The sequence below is a fragment of the Cavia porcellus genome, unplaced genomic scaffold, assembly GCF_034190915.1.
Source record: "Cavia porcellus strain 051 isolate PalLab524CR breed Dunkin Hartley unplaced genomic scaffold, mCavPor4.1 scaffold_25, whole genome shotgun sequence".
Classification (NCBI taxonomy): domain Eukaryota; kingdom Metazoa; phylum Chordata; class Mammalia; order Rodentia; family Caviidae; genus Cavia; species Cavia porcellus.
In genome coordinates, this window is record NW_026947508.1 from 11,203,065 (window position 1) to 11,226,667 (window position 23,603).

The window sequence follows — 23,603 nt, forward strand, 5'->3', positions numbered from 1 at the left end:
AGTTCTTTTCTTTAGTATTGTCAATTTTTGCTTTCTAAGTTTTAAGGCTATGTTACTAGGTACGTACAACTTTATTTATTTATTTTGTACTAGGAATCGAACTCAGGACCACACTTTACCAGGCAGGCACTTGTGTGCTGAGCTGTATCCCCAGCCCCTAACTTCATCTTTTTAATGCTTCCTGTGGAATCAAACCTTAGACCCCCATGAGATGAGCCTCTTGTCTCCACTAAAGTCTACGCTGTCATTAATACAGCTTCACCAGTTCCACTAGCTTTCTTTTGATTAGAGTTTCAGTTTAGATGTATCTCTTGCTAACAGCACATGGTTTTTCTAGAGTCCAGTTTAACAATCTTTGTCTTCTAATCCACTCATGTGTAGGGTAATATCCGGGTACTGGGGCTTACATTTGCCTTCTTGCTCAGCACCCCAGTGTACCAGCTGTGCCTCGTTCCTTTTCCTCTCCGTTCTCGCCTTCTTTTGAGTTGATAGCTTCTTAGATGTTTCGTTCTTTCAATGCCTTTTAGTAACAGTAAGACAATAGCAGGCATTCTTGACTTACCAAAATGCAATACTTGTGAGTTTTTCACTCTTTTACTGTTCTTTTGGTGCGACCCCAAAGATTACAGCACAGGTTTTCCATCTACCAAAATCCAGTGTTGGCTGCCGACTCCGCCCTCCCCCTGAATGACGCGGTGGCCTCAGCCAGGGATGCTCTGGGTGGCTTCACTCACCCCACACAGCCCTGTGTGCCCTTCCTGTCAATTCCAAACTTTGTCTTTGAAAACCCAAGCGACATAATTAATTATATTAATATTTTAACATAATCGATAATGTTAATGTTTAATAATAAAATATTTATGATTAAGTTAATATTTTATGCATCCCATATCCATCTCTGCACACTGGCGGTGCCTTTTCTATGCCTCTCGTCACCCGTCTGGGATCATTTTCCTTCTAAAAGACCACGCTTTCGTGTTGTCCTTGGTGAGACTCTGCTGATGAACAAGTCTCTTGGGGTGGGGGTGGGGGTCTAAAAATACCTGTTTTAACCTTCATTCTAGAAACCTGGTTTCACCAAGCGTTGAATTGTGGTCCTCACATTACAGGTAGCACCGAGTACCGCCGTGACATGCTGTAGCCCCGAGAGCCCCCTGTGTGTGGAAGGCGATCGGCCCGTGTGCTGTGGCTGCTGGCTGCCAGCAGGCGGGGCGTGGTTGCAGCTGGTCCCTGGATGGTGACCTGGAAGGGTGTTCTCTTGTCCCGCTCCTCCCTTCCGTCTCTGCTTCCTGGCTGAGCACCTGTCCTCCCCCAGACCCGTCCACTCGCTCTTTCCGCCTCGGCCTGAAATGTGAACCGAATAAACCTCGTCTTGACAGCGTGTGTACTGGTCCCAGCCTCCAGAAAGCTGCTAAGACCGCGCGGCCTTCTGTTGTCTTCCAGCCTCGGAGTTTCTATTCAGAGACACAAGCTCCAAGCCCTGACCATGGCGCTGCTGTAAACGGGCTTTTCTCTGGCTGGTTTGTTAAGCTATTTCTGTTCCTGTGCATGCGGCGGTTTTCCTGTGACTTCTATAGGTATGGACTCACTTTTGTCTGACTTGTTTGGGATTCATATGGGCTCCTGAGCCTTTCTTGGCTTGGTGCTTTCCCTTCCTTTTGGAGCTTGCTCTGTGTACTGCAGGGGCCGCGGGGGCTCCTGAAGGCCTTTGAAGGAGGATTGATGTGATTAAGTTGGTGATTAATTGTAACGGCGAAAGCTATGGCCATAATTGTTCATGTTCCAGGCGTGACGCCAAGCATTTATCTCATTCCCTCTTCCCGCCAGGCTCCAATCGAGACACCGTCATGCCTATTTTATAGGTGAGGGAGTGAGGGATGAGAGGAAGGATCGGAGGCCAGGACGAACCCAAGCCCGGCCATGGGGAAGGGGTGATGCCAAGACCGGAAGCCAGGTCTGGCTGAGTCCAGTTACTGTGGCACAGCCTCTCGGCATGCAAGATGACTGAACTGGAGAATAAACAAAATTTAACTCAATTCCTCCTCCATATCTGTGTTTAAATAAAATACATTGTGTTTTAAAATAAAACTTAAAATTCAGGACCTCCACTGAGCAAGAAGGTAAATCTAAGCCCCGCACTGCTTCTAACCATGTTTCATGTGTTCAGTGGGCAGACATGGCCAGCGGCCACCTCGCCAGATGGCACAGACCCCAAGTCATCTGCACGTCATCACAGAACACTCAGCCTGGTGATGCTCAAGTGCTGCCTCTCACCAGCCAGGGCTTCTCAGTGCCCAGCCAAAGGCCACACAGGGCAGGAGCTCAGTAAGGTCCTGCTCCCGCAGGGACAGAGGAATAGAACGGTGGGGGCGACCACGCTGGTGTGACAGGTGGAACAGGGTGGCAGCTGGGATGGCTCTGGGTGTGGGGCTGGGGACCAGGGAGGCCACGCATTAAGACAGGCAGCACAGAGCAGATCCAAGAGTGGCCTCTGGCTCCGCAAGGTTCAGAAACACCTGGCAGATAGAAGCCAGGTGTGTGCAGGCTGGAAGGGTGCGCGTGGAAGGGGCTGAGACCCGAGAGTCCGGCTGGCTCCCCAGGCTGACATCAGTGCCCGAGCTCCAGGCTGCTGATGCTCTCAGGAGAAAGCTCTGAAGGGTTTGCATGGGTCGGGCTTGGGTTTTTTGTTTGTTCATTTGTTTTGTACGTGGCCCTGAGCTTCACCCGTAGCCCTCTTTCATAAATTTTGAAACAGGGTCTCGCTAATCTACAAAGTTGCCCAGACTGGGCTCAAAATTTAACAATCCTGCAGCTTCAGCCTCACAGAGTGCTGGCATGATAATCATGCACCACCACACCTGGCTCGTCTGGGGTCTTTTATTACACCGTGCATCCCCTGCCCAGCACCCTACAACACAGCTTGTGAGGTTCCTTCAACACGACATCCTTTCACATGAGCAAGTTCCCCTCACTTCCTGGCAGTGCTTGAGCCCGCTCAGAAGATGCTCACAAAATACAGTCAGAACGAACAGTGAGGCTACAGGGCGGAGTGGCAGCCAGGAGAGGGCAGCACGGAACACTCCCGGCTCACCTAGCGCCCCAGGGAGTAGACAGGCGGCGTGCTTAGCTCCAGGAGCTGTTTCCACTGTGACCGAGCTAAAAGTATTAATGACAAACGGGTAGGACAGTAAACCCAAGTGTAACCCGCTCCAAGGCCCTCGTGGCTAGTACCTCATGGTGTTAGAAGAAAGTTGCATGGCAGATATTCCTGACCCTCGGTTAAGGCGACATCCGTGCCTAACACAGGGCCCAGCCCTGCCCAAGTCCGGGCACCATTGTAACCGCTCTCCTAGAGACAGTGTGGGCATCTCGGTCCTCCTAGGACCTGGCCACAGAGCAGTGCAGTGGCTCTGCCAATGTCACAGTCCTTACTAGGGAGGCCCCAGGATCTGATTCTGGAGGAAGTTGTACATGGCCAGGGGCGCCACCTCCACCCATGCCCCCATGTGACCCTGCCACGTGAGCTGCAGCTGTCCCTACCCCTCTGGAAGCCCCAGGGCCATTAGGCGTCCTAGAGGAAGTTCCCCCGGGTGCATTCTGACTGCATTAGCAGCCAGCGGGTGCTTTCATCGTCCTTTCAGGTTGAAGAGAAACTTCAGGAGGATTCCAGGAGGAAATTGCTTCAGCTGCAAGAAATGGGGAACAGAGAGAGCCTCATTAAAATCAATTTGGAAAGGGCAGTAGGTCAGGTAGGCGTGTCCAGAGCCCCTTCCTCAGCCTGAGTTCCCCAGGTGGCTGGTGCGGTGTGGAGGAGGAGGAAGGAGGCTGAGGCAGGCGGGCGGTGTGACCTACTTCCTCCCTAACTCACCTGGGGGCCAGGGCCCCCTGTGCCGCCCACCCCAGGTTGTCCCTGAAGCGCTTTCCTGCTGGAAGGCTCCTCACTAAGTCTGGGCTGAGCAGCGAGCCTGGCTCCACACCTGCCCCAGCCTCAGGTCGCTGGTGGTGTCTCCAGGATTCTCTCCCTAGTGCTTAGTCTTGACGCTGGCCACCATCTTTCTTACCCTGCGACCCCAGCAGATGTCACAGGAAATGGCACTTTTCTTAATGAAGCAAACCCCAGTGTCCAGAGTCCTTGCTAGACAGAGAAAGAAGCTACCAGCAAACTTTGACCTGGCTGGGCAGAGGCGCCCTCTCTCGGAGGCTCTGACCCAAGACAGAGCCTGTCTGGGTGGATGGCCCAGTGCACAGGGCCTGGCCGTGAGGATGGAGCATGCAGGCGAGATTTGACCAGAGTCTCAAATCATCACCCAGAACTTGGCTTGCCAGAGGCGGCCCACTTTGGGTCCTGTGCATGGGCCTCTCCTAGCAATGCCAGCTCCGGGAATCCAGAGTGTGTGTGTGTGTGTGTGTGTGTGTGTGTGTGTGTGGCAGAGACAGAGACAAGTTTTTTATTTCTGGGAGAGGGGGGTCACCATGTCAATCTTTGGATCTCAGAAAGGCAGCAAACCCCCACAGTTCACAAAGGCTCCCCCACACCCCAGCCCAGCGCCTAAAGCCCTTCCCTGGGCTGCCGTCCCACACTAGCCGGGCAGTGGGATCAGGGCTTGGTCCTTGGGCCGACGTGAGAGGTGCACACAAGTTAGATACAGATGCTAACTGCTGGGCAGAGGTTAGAGCCTCTTCAACACACATGTGCCGCTGTCACACACACACACACACACCCGTGCCATTTCTCTTGAAGCTTTCCAGCCCATTGTTACCTGGGCAACCTCTCCTTCCCTGTCCTCTGCACGCTCCGGTACACATCTGACCCGAGGACATGACTTGTGCCCCTAACCCCGGGGCCAGGGTCCTCATTATGGCTCTGGGTAGACGTCGCCTGGAAGGACCCCGAGTCTCCTCCAGGTACAAGCTAGGAAGAGAGAGGATCAGCCCTCCTCTGCCACCAGGCTCTTCCCACCCACCCTGTCACCACTCCAGCCTGCCCCTCATGAGACACCCTGCCTTCCTCCAGCTGAGTGACCCTAGGACGGAGCCCACAGTCCAGGAGCACCTGCCCACCTCTCCCTCCATCCCAGGCTGTGGCTCCCTACAGTGGCCTTGGGTGACACTGTGCACAGGACCTCCCCACGTAGCTAGCTCGTGGGGTCAGGTGGGACTTGCCTGGGGTCTGTCTCCTCTCAGCCTGATCCGCTCCCGGCAGGGGGACCTCAGACTCATCCTTGGGGCCTCTTGGTTGTGCAGAGCTCCCATGTGCTGTAAGCTCTTGGGTCTGAGACCCCTTGATTTCTCCCTTGGTCCAGTGGCCCTTTGGGTCCCTCCAGAGTTCTGGGTTAGTCTTTAGTGACCACATCTTTCCAGTGGACCACAAACTCAGCCAGCAAGGGCAACCATGTAGGTCAATCCCAGAGTGTTTGGGGGACATCCAGGACTTTGATTCTGCATGCCCTGACTGTAACCCTGCCCTGACCCCACCCACTTTCCCTGGCAACACCAGCTCTCCGCAGGCATCCAATGCCAGCCACAGGGACTGACACAGAGGCTCCTGGCCTCGACAGGTGTTTCTGAATCCAGGTGCCCAGTGGACACTTGCTGAGTGACGCCTCCTCCCAGGTCCTATCCTAGGCTCAGTGGATACACAGATGGCCACAATGGACAGTGTCTTTGGGATGGGACATGTGTGGTCTATGACACAAAAGAGCAGGAGAGAGAGCATTCTCCTGTCCCCACCTGTGTGGATGACATGATTTACTTGGGCTGACAGCTTCAATATTTATTTCCCAGTCTGATGCCAACTTAGCAATTATAGATGAGCTCCCGGGCCCAGACTTCCCATTGGATAATTGGCAGCAGGAAGCTCTTCCGAGGGGCTGTGAGGCGTGTGCTCTGCACGGTGCGCCTGGGCTGGGCTGGGCTGGGCTGGGCTGGGCTGCGCAGCCTGCCTGTAATTAAAACCTGCCGTGTTCTTTCCTTCCGAGAAGCTTGAAGGTTTTGATAACACACAATGACCAGGCAGGCGTGCAGGAATTTTTTCTTGAGCCCCGTGATGGAAATGCCACCCGTCCTCCCTGCCTGAACCCCTCACACCCCAAATGACCTGTCATCACTCTTTTGTGTCACAGCTGGAGCATTTCAGGAGCCAAGTCATCAAGGCCACCTACGGACGAGTGAAGCCATTTCCGGATAAGCCCATCACCGACCAGCAGGTTTGTGTGGCTTTCTTAACTATGAGGTCCCTCTTTTTTCCCTCCATTTTTTTTTATTATTATATGTTTGCAAGACATCATGGATATACATTGGATATATGTATTTTTTTTTAGTCTCAGTTTCATCGATCTCCACTTGGATCTTAATTTCTTATATTAGTTTCAGATTTGGTTCTCTTTTTTTTTTTTGGTACCGGGGGTCAAACTCATAACTGCACGCCTGCAAGGCAGGCGCTTATGCCGCTGAGCTAAATCCCCAGCCCCACGGTTCTCTTTCTAGGATCTTGAGTTGCATCACCAGTTTATCTACTGGGGATCACGCTCTTCTTTTTCAGTGTGCATTTGCAGCTGTAAACTCGCCTCTTAGAAATGCTTCCGTCCTGTCCCGTCAGTTCTGCTATGTTATGCTGCTAAGGTCTTTGGGTTTCAGGAACTCTTTATGTCTTCCCTGTTTTCTTCTGTGATCCACTGCTTATTCAACAGCGGATTAATCTCCATGTGTTTGCAGGCTTAAATAAATACAAACGAGTTTAAATCACCCCCTGGGTGGTATGGGGCCATAGCAGAATAAAGCCCGAAATCAACAGCAAAGGAAGCCGTGCAAACACCACAAACGCTGTTTTCTCTGGAGATCTGGAAACCAGACCCCGGGAGCATATGTTTCTGTTTTTGTTGGTGGCACATATTTTTCACACTGTTGCTACACCATAAAGATTTGTTTTGATTTTATGGGATTTCCTGGCTTTTAAAGTAAAAGCCAGTTAAATTCCCTTGCAATGTTCTTGTGGAAATCAAGTCCAGCTGGGCAGCCTCACTTCTGGTCCCCAGACCCACGCTCTGAAGCTCCGATAGCCCAGTGAGAAAAGGGGCGGCCTCACTGTGGTCCAGGCTCCCCGCTCGTTCCTGCCAGGGCAGGGTGGCAGTGGTAGTGAGGCTGGGCCTCTGGGGTGTGACTGGGCACCTTCCTGGTCCTCCAGGACTCTTGTCTTTCCCCGGGTCAGAGCACGGGTACGAGAACGTAGGTGGGCTGCTCTCCGGGCAGGCGCAGGAGGACCTGGTCAGTTTATGCACCTCGCTCACAGCAACCAATGCAGAAGGAACCAGTGGGAATAATCTCTGATCCGGGGGAAGGTGTCCTCATGACAGCACTGATGTTATCGGAGCTGCACAGGTCAAAGATCAAGACCTTGTTCCTCACCACCTGCTGAATCGCCAGCCTGCGGTCCCTTGTCCCACTGCCACTCTGCCCTGAGAGCCTTTTTCCCTTTCTCTTTCTCTCACCAGCTCATAGAAAGGATCGCCCAGGTCACCGAGGAAAACGACAACCTTCAGCAGAACAAGTGGAGCCTGGAGAAGGAGACCCAGCTGAGCAACTCGAAGCATGAGGAGACCACGGAGAGCATGGAGAGGCTGCGGGCCGCTCTGGACAGCTGCCAGGTGCCCGCCCCGCCGCGCTCTGCTCTTCGCAGCCGCCCTTTGTCTCCCTGTCTGTGCTTCTAACTCAGGAAACCGGCAGGCTTTGCTTTTTCCCCTCCGCTCACGTTAGGGAGCAGAAAAGCAGAGGCCTCAAAAAATAGCTCCCTTAGCCAGGCATGGTGACGCATGCTTGTAATCCCAGCACTTGCGAGGCTGAGGCAGGGGGACTGCGGTGAATTCAAGTCCAGCTTGACTGCATAGTGAGACTGTCTCAGAAAGAGAAAAAATAAAATAAAAGCCTTCCAGATGAAGTGGATATAGCCAGGTCAGAGTTTCAGTGGCCCTCAGTATCTTTAGATTCTACATCCCAGTGCAGATCAAAAATATATGGGGGAGACTTTTTATCTGCACTAAACAGCCTTTTTTCCTTGGCATTATCTCCTTAAAAGCTACAAGATAACATTACAATATATACTGTTTTCACTGTACTCAGTATTATGGCATCCAGGGATGATTAGAGCACACAGGAGGGTGTGTATCAGCAATGTGCAATTCTGCTCTATTTCATACAAGGGAGCTGAGCGCCCCCGGAGTGTGGTGAGCCATCCTCACCCTCATGCATGCCAAAGGGTGACACATTGACTTGGGGAAGTCCCCAAGCCCAGGGGGAAAAAAACAAAAGAAAATCCAACTTTTGCGCTGTTACCAGAGAAACAAAAGAAATGTTCGTGCTCATTATTTGCATTTAATTTTTTTTTTTTTTTTTTGGCACAGCAACAAAAGCTATTTCCACCCATGCACTGCCTTTACCTGTGGAGGTGCCGGGACCATGGGGCCCCAGGCGCACCCCAGCCCCACCCCTGCCTCCAGAGATCATCACAACCGAAGCTGCTTCTGTATTCTCTTAAAATCAGCAGCTACTATTTGGGGAGTTTGTGTGAATGCTGGCTGGTCAGCAATCTTTCCAAAAAAATCAGGAAGCTACACTCTCTGACCAACCTGTGCATTGACCTCAGCAGGATTTCTGATGACAAGAAGTAGCCATGTTTGAGTCTCATTTCAGCCAAATCGTGGACGGCAATTTGGCTTTGGGATTGAACATGGCTCCCTCTGATCATCGACAAACCCAAATTAGAGTGCAAAACTGTAAAGGCTGCCTCCCCATCAAAAAAATCTTTGTGAAAAGGGGGTCACCGCAGGCAGCCAGTATGTGGTGACACCTGCTTTGTGCACAAGTCAAGGACCCCACTCCTTGCAGGTCACACCTGGTGCTATTTCTGGGTACAGAGTCTGAGATGTTCCTGGCTTTGTCTGCTTTCAGGCCTGCATGAAAACGTCCAGCCGCAGCAGGGACCTGAAGAAGGAGGTGGACCTTCTACGGGGCCTTCAGGTGAGCTCACCTGTGGCAGGGCTCCAGAAGGTGGCGCTGGACATCCTAAACCTTCCACTGTCCTGGCTGGAGGGAATGGAGCAGCTCCTCGAGGACCTCAGCCTCCAGCTTTCCAGCTCTGACAAAGGTTACTGTGACTCTTTTTTTCTCACATAGTTGGGCAACTCTAAAATGTTGCACTGAATCTTCCCATGATGGGACATCTGTCGAGGGGGGGACGTGGCCAAGTGTCCTTTCTCCTGACTCACTTGGCATGGGAAGTGGTTTTCCTTTAAAACAAAAATACAGGATGCTGCACGCTTGTAATCCCAGCACTCAGGAGGCTGAGGCAGGAGGACTGCCAGGAGTTGTAGTCTAGCCTGGGCTACACAGTGAATTCAAGGCCAGCCTGAATTACACAGTGAGATTCTGTCTCAAAAACCAACAAACAAACCAAAATACATGATCACTAAAAGACATGAAACAAGACAGAGACAGAAGGAAAATTAGATCACAAGTGTGCTTCTTCTGCCTCTTGGCAGTAACTACAGTGCTGATTCTAACTTCCACAGCCTTTTCCCCTGGAAATAGCTGTGTGATTCTAGGCAAGTTACCTTCCCTCTCAATGCCTCCCTCAGTTACCTCTCCTGTAAAGTGCAGGTGATAAAACAAAACCGTCTCTTAGGAGTTAAAATGCGTGGATTCTTCATGGGGCACTTAGAATGGAATCTGACATAGAACAAGTGTTACCTTTGCTTACTTACCATTTTCAATCCTATAAACAACAGTGTCCGGTTATACCCAATTTTCTTTAGCTCTGTTCCTAATGTCACAACCTCAGGGAGCCTCTCCCAAGTCCATACACCAGGTCTACACCATGACGAATAAGAGAGCATTGCACTGTGGAAGATGGAACCAATCCCCTAACATGGGCATTTCTGTTGCTTCCGGATTTCCAGGCTCACACGTTTTGCTGTGCTGACCCTCAGATCAGATAGACCTATTTACCCTCAGGATCCTAGGGGTGGAAGAGCATAGACTTGCCCTCAACATGGGGTTTGTGGCACACTTACTATACACTGGGACCAAGCAGGACAGAGAGCCTGGGTCATGGGTATATAGGTGTTCCCTGTAAATTCTTTCAACTTATATGTTTGAAATTTTTCATAATAAAATATTGAGGGGAAGAGAACAGGCACTGGCCTTCCCCTCGTGTCACACATGATCTCACAGAGGAATGGGATAAGCATTAATCAAAATCACTCCAATACATGTAAAACTTGAATGGTAGTAATTTTTGTGAGAAGTGCAGGGCTCAGTGTGGTCAGGGAGGACAGAACATCTGTGGGATGAACAGGAGTTGTTTGCCAAATATCAAAAAGAAGAGCATTCTGGGCAGAGAGAGGTGGGGGTTGGAGGACACCCAAGACCAAAAGAAATAGGGGAGGCGGGGGAGGCTGTGAGGAGGGCCTGATAGGGACTGCGCATGCAGGGACTGGTGAAAAGCCGTGCTTTATCCTAAGAGCATGAAACCCATGAAAGCTTTTAAGTAAGGAATTAATGGGCCAGGCTTGCAGGATAAGGACATCAACCTGGTCCCCAGGGGAGAATATAGCAGAGGCTTTCCATATCATGCAGAGGAAAGAGGGCTAGGGAGGCCCAAAGAAGGAGGACCAGTGGGAGGTGGCCGTGGTCATACCAGATGAAGTGATTTGAGGGGTGCAAATGTTACCTGGAGGCCTCAGCTGGAGACCAAAGCCAGTGATATATTCTAGCATGCAGAAAAATATGTACTTTGCATATCTCAAGTAAATGTTTGTGGGATGGGTGGATGCACACAAGCATGCGTAAACCATAGGTGTGTGCACGAGGTAGAAAGTATGCGCATGCGTAAACCTCAGGTATGGTGCAGGAAGTAGAAAGTATGCGCATGCGTGAACCTCGGGCATGGGTGCAGGAAGCAGAAAGTATGCGCATGCGTAAACCTTAGGTGTGGTTGCGGGAAGCAGAACGTATGCGCATGCGTGAACCTTAGGCGTGTGCACAACACATATAAAGTAGGGGCAGGAGGGGTTCTCCCAGGGCCACACCTTGAAGAACTTGTAGCTCCTTGCAAAACGGCACTCAGGGAAACTGTAAATTTGACCTTCTCATGGCAATGAGAGAACAGGATGACTTTTCTCCTCCAGCAGGTGCTTCAACAGCCCCAGCTAGAAGATAGTATAAAGTTCTCTAAGACAGGCAAAAGCCAAAATAAGATTTTTTTGGTAAGTGCCTGCCCCTCACCATAGCATAGAGAAATGGGAGTGATGAGAGGCAGGACAGAGGGGCCAGGGCTGGTGCTGTCAGCTGCGGTCACTGTCACCACGGCAGAGTTGTGAGCTGATGTAGGGAGAGCGTGGACCGGCCTTCTGGTTGTTGCTCCACGTTGGAGCTGCAGTGACAGCGGGGCAGCGCCACCTGTGCACTGTCCCCTGGCTGCTCCCAGGCCCGTCTCAGGTCCCCGACGTCTGTGTCTGTAAACCTAGCCGTATGTTTCGGTAAAGCAATGTGGCTGTGAAGTTAAGCTGTCAGAGCGGCTGAGACAGACTGGCTGTGGGCAGCACTTGTCAGACTGCAGAGTCGTGAGATGTGAGTGACATTAAACGGTCCCTGCAGAATCCCTCTTGTGTTAGTACCTACTGTGGATCCCCAGAAATGGAATAAAAAAGGTGAGTCCCCAAAATTCAGGTCTCCTTTCTTGCTGCCCCGATCTCCAGCTAGCATCTCTTGAATACTGTTCTGTAGAACTCCTGTTGGCCAAACGCCAGGCTAGTGACTGTGTTACGTGATTCCAGTGACGTTGCTCTAAGAAGTCAGGGAGGAAAGGATAAACAGACTGGTTAATGAGGAGGACCCATCGTTCATCCCCTCAGCAGGAGATGAAGTTCATGGTAAAGATATTTCCTCTTCTCTACAAACTACACTAGGGTGAGGGCCTAAAGACAAAAAGAAAGGACTGAGCTGGAATACTCCCTGTCGTCTCTGCTGGAGTCCCTAATTCCTAGCACAGACTGCCTGTGCAAGGAGAGGAGCAGAGAAAAAGGAGCCATTTACCCTAGGAAATGGCAAATCTTACCTTTGTCCCTTCCCAGGTTAATGACAAGCTGCCCTTTGAGAAGTGCACGGAGCTGGGGTCCTGCTGGGTTTCTGGAGGAGGTGCAGGGTCCTGAGTGAAAGACACAAGCGTTAGGACCGCAAAGCCCTCAGTGTGATCCTCCTGCGTGACTGCTTTAAACACTGTGGGGTTTTCTTTATCTTGCCTTCACAATAGACAGCCGCAGCGCCTCCTTCGCCTCCTTCACCTCCTTCACCTCCTTCGTGGAGCGAGTCGGAAGACTCAGGGACACTCTGGGAAGTCCCGAGAGTTCAGACACTGAGCACAGCGCTGAGGACCTGAGAGGAGCTAGATGGCCACAGCCTCTGCCCTCCCTCAGGAAAACAGTGAGCTCAGAAGGCTCCTGGATGCTTGTGGTGGTGACGAGGAGATGGGGCAGCCTTGTTGGCTTCAGTAACGTGAAACACCCTAAGCCGTCTTCTCTGTGTAAAGACAGCTTTGGAGCCAATTTCCTCATACCCATAGTGGGGACAGGGTAAGAGCTGTTCAGAGGGGACACAGGTATGAAAGATGCTGGGAATGGCATCTAGAATATCAGTGCTTGATCATGAATAATGACTTCCATTGTCACTACCATTATGGTAACGGTCACCATCATCACCCTTGACCCCATCATCACAGCCGTCACCACCTTCCTTATGGCCACCATCCTTGTCACCATGATCATCACCATCATCACCAACATCACCTCCCTCCTCCTCTGCCTCTGCTTCTCATTCCTCCTCTTCTTCTTGGTATCGGGATTAACCCAGGGCCTTCACACATAGTCACATCCCTAGCCCTTCTTTTAATTTTTTGTCTTGAGAGTTTTGCTAACTTGCCCAGGCTCGAACTTGCAGTCTTCCTGCCTCGGCCTCATAGACTATTAGGATTACACACATGTGCTACCACACCCACTCTGCTTCTTACAAATGCAGTGGTGCCATCACCTGGGCCCCATGCACATGATCCCACCTGACCCTAATCACCTCCCGAAGGCCCTGCCTCCAAATGCCATTCACATGTGACTTTGGGGAGTAAGTTTCACTGGGAACATTCCACTGTAGCACCAGTAAAGCCCCACTGGCACCATAGTGTAATTAATGGCCCTGAATTTGGACTTTGGCGGCCGACTATCTAGGTTTAAATTTCAACCATGTACTTATTTGTTGCATGGGAAAGCAACTTGACATCTCTGGACCTCCGTTACTATCATGGGGTCACTGTGAGGCACTATGGTAGTCCCTGGTCACACAAGCCTTTATTTAGTAAATGGGCACTGGTGTCCTCACTAGCCCCAAGTACCTGTGGCTACTCAACCTCACTTACCCACACCATAGTGGCCTACCTGGCCACTAGTGTTGGTTTCCTTAGCCCAGGAGGGTGGCAGCAGAAACAGTCCTTTCCAACCCCCCTCTTAGAGTCACGCTAGTGTGCCTGCTTCATGTGGTAAATCCCAGGCTCCATCCTCAAAGCCCCGGCTCTTAACTACCATACTACCCGGCTCTTAGAACTGTATCCTAAGCAATGTGACATACATGACAAGCATGTCTATAAATCCTGGCCCAAATCCCCACAGGATTCCAAGTGGTCTAAAAGTAGAGGGAAACCGCTCGAGGTCTTGCTGGGTGATGTCCCGAGCACCCCAGAAGGAGAGGCCTTGTAGGGGTCCAGTGCCCGTCCGTAGCTGTCCATTTGGGGAAGGGCTTCCAGCCCACTGGGAAGACGGCCATCAGCTCAGGAGCCTTGTAAGTCAGCTGCCACCACCCTCGCCGGCTTCCCAGGCTTGCTTGATAAGAAAATGAAAGGACTTTTAACATTATTCTTTGCACGCTCAGCCATTTGTGTCCATTTCTGCAAGATTTTGTTGCAAATGAAAGAACTCCCCTGCACACACGGGAAATCAACTGATCTCAAATATCCAAGATAGGCAATGCCTTTAATGGAACAAGAAGCAAATTGCAATGCAATATGTATCATGTGCTCTCATTTTTTGTCTTTTTAAAAAAAAGTATGTGACCAAAACAAAAATCTGGGAAAAAAAAGACGTCTCATGATTGAGAGAATTGTCCCAGCCACTTAGGGTCCCCTCGGAGCTTTACTTGTATTTAGACTCTCAATAGCTATTTATGGAGGACCTACTATATGCTGGCCACTATGCAGACCACTGAAGATACAGCATTCTGGGTTTCTGAATGTTTGGGTTATTGTCCTGAACATATAAAACTTTCCTAGCCAGAAACACAGTGAAGACCCACTCCTCTCCTAAGAGCAAAATCCCACTATGATCATGGATCATCATCCAATTCAGAAACACGCTCCAACACTCCCTCTCCCCCTTCAGCATCCTCGACCCCCTCCTCCCCTCCATCCTCTGGATCCCAGCATGCTTCAGCCCTTCTCTTTCACTTCCTGGGTCATGGGTCACAGGCACACTCAACCATCACAATCCCTATACTCACCATAGCCCAATCCAGTGGCAGCCGGGCCACCTCACCTTCCACCATCTCGGTGTCCTCGAAGTGTACCTCTCCTAGGAGCCCTGCCCACTGGCCTATCCACTGCTCCACCCTCCTGTAAAAGAGAAGACAGCCCTAGGTCTGAATCCTGACACTGCCACTCGCCAGGTCCGATGCCTTTGCTTGGTGAACTTTTGTGTTTCTCCTGTAAATATGAAAAGACTACTTTGCCACATTGATCCTGATGATCAGAAAGTAGGGGTGAAACTACCGACTGGTGCCTGTACATAGCAGGCGCATAACACTCCACAGACATTGCTATTATGTTATTGTTCTCAGTCTTCCATGCTGTAAGGTCTCAGGAAGCGTGGCTGGAGCTCAAGCCTCCAAGCAGGAGCACATTCGATCCCCTGCCCCTCTTGCTGTCCCCATCTCTGCTTCCTCCCCCCCCTCATCCCCACAGCATCCTCCTCCCAGATGCAGCTCTTCCCTACGCTGTGTCCCACCTTGGGCCTGGGGTCCTGAATGACAACCCCCTTTCTTTGGCACCCACAGACTTTCTTACCTTCCTGCCTCCTTCCCTTCGCCATCAAATATGCACTCCAAGATGGTACCACCATCTTGAAAAATAACTGGAACCCACTGTTCCCATGCCTGACTCCACCAATGGCCTTGAAGAAGTGTGCCACACCCCATGACCATTGCCAGCTTCCTGTTTTCTCTGCTCTTGGCCTTGTTCCTGCCAAGTAACCCGTGAACCCCTGCAGGCCTCACAGTGCTATCTTCCCCTGCGCCATGCTCCCTCCAGCCAGGCAGCGAGTGCTCTTGGTTCTCCTGAAACCCTCGTCCTGCTTGCTCCAGAGCCTGTGCTCCTGCCTCTCTTCAGACCTATTCTGCTTGTTCGCAGGGGGCTTGCTTCACCAGTCCCCGTCCCTAACATAGGTGGGTCCTGCAGGGCAGCCCTTGGTCCTCCCCTCCGCTGCCTCCTTATTCACAAAGAGACAGCTCACTGCAGCGAGCATCCAAGTGGAACAAATGTCTCCAGGCACGGCTTCCAAAACAGAGTGCAGGTCAGGTCTTGCTTAATGGGGACAGACTGGGGCGGCAAGTAGAGCCTGGGTCTGCCACCAGGAGGAAGGGAGCCCTTTGCTAATTCATGTGAAGATCCCTGGATGCACAGGGCTGGCCTTGCCACCAGATTTGACCAGCTCCACACTGACCAGCCCTCCTTGGGTGAACATCAGCCTTCCAGAAGATCAAACTCAACATATCTGAGAGACAGCTTGGCCATCCCCTGTCCTCCTTTCTCCTATGCTGGGTTGAGGATATCAACTCTGAATACTGGGTGTCCCTTGAGCTCTCTGACTCAGAGGAGAGGATTCTGCCACTCAAGGGACAGCTGGCAACGTCCAGAGGCTGCTGCGTCTGTTATAACTGGGGCAGGGAGTGGGGCTCCTCCCCGCTTGCAGCACAGAGGCCTGCAATGCTGCTGAACATCCTCAGCACAGAAGACAGCCCTGTGGCCACGCTGGGAGCACTGTGTGAGGACGACCTGCGGCTCTTTTTCATCTAATTCACCCCACTTGGTGTTCTGCAGAAACACGTCTCATCGAGCCACCTGGCTGCTGCATTGGTGGCCGGAGCAGCCCTGACTCAGACCCTGCAGTGGCAGGCACCAGAGCCGGGGTCCTGGCCCAGCCATTGGCAGCCACCTAGCTCAGAGTTAGGGACGATGGCAGGCTGTTGCAGTGCATGACGCACCCATGGCCAGGCTCACAGGGCACACTCCCTACATTTACCTGAGGTTTAAATCAGGTCGGCATATTCTAGGCTACTGCCCTAGACTGCCAAAGACAGACCTCACCCTAAGGTCCACCTCTGGCTCCTCCTCGCCTCGCCCTACCTGCCTTCACCCCTGGAGTGGTTTCCTGTGACTGTGACAAATTAACCGTGAACTTACTGGCTTCAAACATGTATTTGTTTCTGGAGGCTGAAAGTCCAAGTTCAGTTTCCCTAGGAGGAAGCAGGGGGCAGAGCTAGCTCCTGCTGGGGGATCGAGGGGGAAATCTTCTTCCTTTCTTTTTTTAGCTTCTAGAGTTTTGGTTTTTTGGCTCATGGCTCCTTCCTCTGTCTTCCACGCCAGCAGCATAGCATCTTCAACTCATGTTTCTGTTGCATCAACTTCCCTCTGTCTGTCCGTAGATAAATCTCTAACCGTCTCCTGCTTTTAAGAACCAGTGTGATTACACTGAGCCATCTTGGCTAATCCAGGATAATCTCTCATCTCAAAATCCTACACAACACATTTGCAAAGTCTCTTTTGCTGCGTAAGATGTGTTCCCCCACTTCCTGGCATTAGGAGCAGCGGCAGTGGGGGTGCCCATCCAGCCAACCAAATGCCATGTCGTGCAACTCCCTCCCCTGTCACTCTGTCTGCTGTGGGTGCAATGGCCACAGTGTGTGGCTTCTCCACCAAGCAGCCTTCTTTGATTCCATCCTGGGAATGGTGCCCCTTTCCTCTGAGACCTTCACACGCTCCCCTCTTTCACTGTCACCAACATGCTGCCAAGGATCCCCACATGTTCCCAGCAGGTATTTAGACCTCGTCTCGCAGATCCAAGGGCAAGGCCCTGTGGGTGTGGCTCTGTACCGCCCCCACACTGAGCACGACTTACACACAGTCCATACTCGAAAAATGGTGTTCTGCTGGTGGGTTCCTCTAAAAAGAAACTCAGATTCTGGTGCAACCAAGTTTATCAACTGTTTTATTTTATTTTATTTTTTATTTAATGAGAAAAAAGCAAAACAGAAAAAAAGGGTAGAAATAATACAGAATTTCAAAAAATTAATGCTAAGAAATCACTAGAAAAATTACATATTGTCATCTTAGAAACAGTTGTTCTAGTCACAAAATTAAAGCAAAATTAAAGTGGACAATCAACCAGTAAGAGTGCAAACCGTTCTGTTCATTGATCCAACAAAAACTTAGTAATATGGTTGTCTATCTTACACAATTAAACATACATGCAGTTATATCCTTTAGAGCACTTTCCTTCCCTTTCTTTTTTACAATAGCTATTACACATTTTGGATCTTATGACTCCTACCATTTTTATTACTTTTTACACCAGCGAGACAATGCTGATGTTTATAAATATGATTCTTCTTTATTTCATTTATGAGTATGGTCTCCAGGTGCCTCCATTTACCTATAAAGGCCTCAAGATCATCCTTTTTATAGCTGAGTAATATTCCATTGTATAAAAACACCACATATTTTTCATCCACTCTGCAGTTAATGGGCATCTTGGTTGTTTCCAAGATTTAGCTGTTACAAATTGTGCTGCTATGAACATGGGTGAACATATATCACTGTGACATGACCTTTTCAGTTTTTCTGGGAAAATACCCAGGAGGGCAATAGCTGGATTGAATGGAACTTCCAATCCTAGTCTTTTGAGAAATCTCTACTATTTTAAAAATACAAGTCAGAGAGCAGCTCAGGTACCCGGATGGGAGGATGGAGCTGCCTGCATCCCTGTGGGACAGGCTTCCTTATTAGTCAGAAAGCGAAGGTGCTGTGGAACTGACACCAACCTTCTGCCTGCTTCTCTTTTTCAAGGCTTCTCTTCATATCTCCTGTGTCTTCTGGAGCATTCCAAAAAATTTATGAGCCAGACCGAGGAACTCCAGGTAATTCTTTTAAGTTCTTTTTTTTTCAAAGATCACTTTAGCTCCTTCTTGACATTTGTACTGCACGGTGCATTGAAATGTGAGTTGGCTTTGTGGACTTAGCCCACATCCAGCAAGCGGTGAGATGATTTCTCCATTAGCACATGAAGAGATTCAGCAGGGTGGCTGAGCTCACCCACAGCCCAGGGCAGAGACAGGGTGCTCGCCCCTGCTTGAGCTCCTGGGCTGACCACACTGCTTGTTTTCCTTGGTCAAAAACCCAAAAGACTAAATGCTATCAGATCTTGAAAATGATCTTTATTAAATGCAGTGGAAGGGCAGTGCCCATGGTCTAGACCACAGAATTATCAAAAGGAAGGAATTATACTAAAGGTAGATATCCTTGAGGATTGTGTCAGCATGCTAGCCATTGGCAATAATAATACTGCACAGTAAACACCACATCCGACCATTACTATTTCCTGTCTATCCTTCTGTCAGGGGTCCTCAGCCAGGCTGCTCTGCTGAGCTTGGATGGGTTTGCTCATTCGTCTGGGTGTTCACTGGCCTTGGTTGATCTAGAATGGTCTCTGGAACAACTCAATTCTGCTCCTAAAGTCTCACATTTTTGAACAAGCCAGTCTGGACCTGCTGTCCTGGAGGCTGCAAAGGGAGGAGAGAAAACAGAACCAATCATGCAAGGTTTTTCAGTTCACTGATTATTTTGTGTCTACTAACATCCTATTGGCCAAAACAGGTCACATGACTGAGTTCCATGCCAGTGGAAGGCTATGGGCTGGCCCTGCAAGCAAGCCATAGATAGGAGGAAGGCTGGAGAACCAAAGACCACTCTTCCACTCAGCCACAGAGCCCTGAGTCCAGGGCTCAACAAACATCTGCAAAGAGCTGACCGTAAATACCTTTTTCTTAGCAGAACACTGGGTCTCAGTTAAATCCTGCTATGATAGAAGCAATGGCAGTCTGAGATACCATATAAATAAATGGGAAGGCAGACATGGCTCTGTTCCAATAAAACTTTATTTACAAAACAGGCGGTGGACCAGATCTGGCCTGTGGACTGCAGTTTGTCAACTGCTGGTCTAGCCCCTTCTCCTCATTTTACAGATACAGCCAGCAAAGTCTGAAGAGGTTGCTGACTATTTGATTGCCACACAGCTAATTAGTAAAAGAATCAAGGCAAAAGCTCAGACCTTTTGACTCACAGCTCACTGTTTTTTCTCCTTTTCCCAGAAAATAGAAAGTAACCATTCCAACCACCATTTACTGAGCACCTACTACGTATTAAGCAATCTGCTAACACCTTTCCATTGTTACTGCATTTCATCCTTACAGCTCTTAAGATGCAGATACCGTGATACCCTGATTTGTGAGGCACAGATACTTCATTTCCAAAATGAAGACATCTCAGAAGCAACTAGAGCTAATTTTCTATCTAGATCCAGAGTCCGAACTCTTAAACCTCTACTGCCTCCTTGCCAGTAACTAGGCGAAGTACAGTTCGTCTGCAGGAACTCTGCTGAACACCTTTGTCCCATGAAAGGTGGACAGTTGGTAAAGGTCCATGGGAAGGACTCCTTCCTGCTGTCCCCATCAGAGTCGGCCTCCTTTCTCCTCCATGTAGGCCCAGATCAACAGCTCTCAGGAAATGCAGCAGACTCTACTGCAGGAGACACTGAGGGAGCACATGGCAGAGAAGGAGAGGCTGACGGAGGAGAGGCTGGAGCTAGAGGAGGAGATGAAGGCCAGAGTCAGGCGGCTGATGGAGGAGAAGGAGGTGAGGCGTCACTGCCGTTCTCTTTACGGCTGGAAACTGACGAAAGGGCCTTTTCTGAGGGCCCGGGAGGGCGTGTGCTTAGTTGAGAAAATCTGAGCGACGCCTGGGTTCATGCTGTGGGTCGACATTAATGAAACAGTGAAATCCACTTGGAAAGGCGAGAGTGCTGGATCGGGGAAATGCTAGCACATTCGATTCTGCCTTGCAGTTGAATACACAATAGGGACTCATTACTGCAGTCCTGGTTTGTAGGGGACAGACTTTCCAAGCGTGTGCCAAATTTCAGTCTGTTTCAGTCTTTCACTCTCTCTGGATGCGTATCAAGGAAAACAAGTATTCAGACTGCTCCCCACTTTTCTAGAAACCAGGCCAGTCAGAGGCACCTGACAGCAGCACTTCCCTAGGGCTAAGATGCAGGGAATCCGCTGGGGATGGGGCTGAAACGCAGTCGGAGCCTCAGTGGGCCCAGGGACTCCCGCGTGGCACAGGTGGGACCAGACTGGGCCCCGGAGCAAGGTCTTGCAGTGAGGCTTTCAAAGCTCCCCTCCCCAGATGTGTGGAGAAGACCGGAAACAGCCTTTGATAGGCCTGCTCCCCTCCTGGCTGAGGATCTGCAGCTCTTCACTATTCAGGGGACCGCCAGGCATTTGACCCCCTTGGTTCCCAGCATCCTAGGTCAGTGGCGCATGACTCTGGCTACACTTTTGTCATTTTGGAGACTCGAAAAGTACTCAGCCTTGCTCCAAGGTGCAGGTGACTCCCGCCGTGGAGTCACCTTAATATTAAGTCAGAGTGGCGTGGCTTGGAGAACAAACTAGACAGAATGCAAAGCTCAGCACCCTCGCCAGGAAGCTCCCAGGCTCTTCCCCCCTCTCCAACACTTCCGGTTCCTCTCAGACCACTTCTCGCTTTCGTACCAGCTCCCAGATGTCCTATTTTTGATCCGTGGTCCACTTTTCCATTGTTGGGATGTGGGGCTTGAGGTTCACCATGTGAAACATGCCGTTGGGCGCCCACCTGGGCTTCCCTAGTGCCCAAATTGTGATGCTCCTGGCAGGAAGCATTTTATAGGCGGCCTTCAAAGCCCTTTAAACACATAAATGTCACTGTACCAGCCCCAGCAGAGGGAGGAAGCGGTGTCAGTCCCCTTCTAGGTCACCCTTTGTCTCAGTCCCTTTCTTGTCACTGGGAACAAAACACCCAACACACACAAAGGAGGGGAGGTTTATTTTGCCTCAAATTCCCAAAGTTTCAGCCTATGGTTGGCAGCCACATGATGGAAGGACCTTCCGCTGAGGAAGGTTGCTCATGTCCTGCGGCCAGGAAGCAGAGAGAAGTGGGGAACCAGAAGAGGGCTGTAACCCCACAACCCACCTCTGACCAGGCTGTACCTCCTAACAGCCAGGCAGCTCTGGCGCCCCATGATCCCCAGGCCTTCCAAAGGCCCCCTGTGAGCTCATGACTCATTCTTGATCTAAACTGTAGCACCCTTCCTGAGCTGCTTGTGTTGATAACTTGACTCTGGGTTGTTTTAGCACTTGGCTTCAGTGGCAAAGCAAACCTACCTTTCCTTCTCTTATTATGAGTTGTGGACAACTTTATTTACCCACACACTAATGCTTTCTTTACATCAGGGGTTGGCAAACTTTTCCCATAAAGAATCACAGGGTATTTTCAGTTTTGCCAGCCATGTAGTCTCTGTGGTGACTTTGCAACTCTGCCACTGTGCAAAAGCAGCCCAAGACCACAGAAAACAGGGAATGTTCCGATAAAACTCTATTTGTAGAACGCAGGCAGTGGGCCAGAGCAGTTCTATAGGCCATTGTTTGCTGATGCCTGATTAGAACCCAGGTTTAAGAATCAAATGGGCCAGGGTTTGAGTCTTGGGTGTGTGATCTCCTGGTCCAGGAGGCGGAGTTCATTTCTGTAAACACTCTATTTCCTCTCCTGCAGAGTTGGGGTAGAGGGTGTCACTGTGGGGAGCAGGTATCTCATGTCTACCACACTCTCCACTCCTCAGGTCACCAGTGCTGTCCCTGTTGTACAGACAGGGAAACTGAGGCTCCCGTGCATAGGTCCTCGCTTACCCAGGGCTCCAGGGGTGGGAGGGCTCCATCAGGGGCTCTGCTGCCCACGTTGTCCCATGGGTGTGGTGAGCAGTGCAGAGTGAGTCACCCTGCCTGGCAGCGTCCACATCCCCTCCATGGCAACCCAGATACTCAGCCACCGTCTTTGACTTTCAGGCTTTGGAAGACGATGTTGCCCAAGAGAGAAACAAAGCCAAGGAGGAGAAGAAGAGAGCGTGTGAGCTGGAGGAGCGGCTGGCCCAGCAGAAGGAGGTACACTGCAGTGGCTGGGGTGGGGGAGCCAGCCCAGAGCCCCTGCTGGAAAGGCTGCACCCTGCTCTAACCTAAGGCAGCTCCTCCAGAGCCCTCGCCCCAAGCTCCTGGGCTCCTCTGCCCTTGGTCTCCCGGGTGTGAGCCCAGGACTATGGCAGACCACACATAGGCTGCAGAGCCCGGAATCCTGCCATGGTCGCTGGGACACTCAGCAACTGCCACCGACTTGCAGGCTTTGGAAGACAGCGCAGTCCAGGAGAAAGACAGAGCCAGGGAGGCCTTAGAGGAGGCACAGAGGAGGATCCGCGAGCTGGAGAACCGCCTGGCCCACCACAAGGAGGTAGGCCGGGCTCCAGAGGGGTTGCTTGAGGGATTTGTGGATATGTGGAAGTCAGTTCCTTCTCGGTGACTGGACTCAGGGTATTTGTATTAAACTACATTCCTGGTACTTTATTTATTTATTTTACTTTGAGACAAGGTCTCCCTGCGTCACTGTTTCCCCGGCTGGGCTCAAACTTGCAATCCTTCTGCCTCAGCCTCCCAGAGAGCTGTGATTACAGACACAGTCTACCATGCCCAGATAGAAGTAATCTCTAAAGTGTAGGCCTGGGGTTGGGAACAGAGTGTGATCGCGCCTTCCTAGCTAACCACCAGTGCTTGGCTGCTTTGAGATGCACGGAGGACTCGCAGAGAGCCTGGAGCTGGAGCTGTGACAACCAGTGGGAGAAAGTTGTGAACAGTGTAAAACACACCCAGAGCTGGGGCTTGAGACACGAGTCAGGGCAAGTGACAGATACTGGGTTCCAAAGTACAGAAATGAAGAGAGATAGCCTCCTGGGACTTCAGGGCTTATAGATCCTCCACCAGCCCTACATGCGTCCAGCCTTAGCACCACCTCCGAGGAGCCTCCCATCCTGGGGAAGCCATCTGGGATGTGGGTCCCCAAAACTGTAGGAGACTTGCTTGCCTTCAGGTGCAGATGAGTCAAAGTCTTTCTCACTAGAAGGATATCGGCCTCCATCCTGCGAAACACATCACCTCCTCCTCCACAGGATAACCGGAAGTTGAATCTGCCCCCACATCTGCCAGCCCAGACCCCCGCTTCTCCTGCAAGCCCCCCAGGCTAGCTCTGATCCCCAGAACCACAGACTGCTAGAAGGGGGTTGTAGAAATGTTGTATTTGTCCCCAGAATGTTCGATTTTTAAATTCC

General features: G+C 50.9%; 1 protein-coding gene across 4 annotated transcripts in view; it reads left to right on the plus strand.

Moving 5' to 3' along the window:
- The window catches only part of Fhad1 (forkhead associated phosphopeptide binding domain 1), a 124,665-nt gene that overhangs the window by 55,420 nt on the left and 45,642 nt on the right, over positions 1 to 23,603 (plus strand). For 3 of the 4 annotated variants that reach the window (XM_063235551.1, XM_063235553.1, XM_023565746.2), the window contains exons 11-18: positions 3,642 to 3,749; positions 6,123 to 6,206; positions 7,491 to 7,643; positions 8,944 to 9,139; positions 18,209 to 18,279; positions 19,901 to 20,053; positions 22,297 to 22,392; positions 22,625 to 22,732. In XM_063235551.1, the coding sequence (XP_063091621.1) occupies positions 3,642 to 3,749; positions 6,123 to 6,206; positions 7,491 to 7,643; positions 8,944 to 9,139; positions 18,209 to 18,279; positions 19,901 to 20,053; positions 22,297 to 22,392; positions 22,625 to 22,732 (969 nt within the window). The remainder of the gene's footprint in view (positions 1 to 3,641; positions 3,750 to 6,122; positions 6,207 to 7,490; positions 7,644 to 8,943; positions 9,140 to 18,208; positions 18,280 to 19,900; positions 20,054 to 22,296; positions 22,393 to 22,624; positions 22,733 to 23,603) is intronic. The other variant, XM_063235552.1, reaches the window with a different exon arrangement.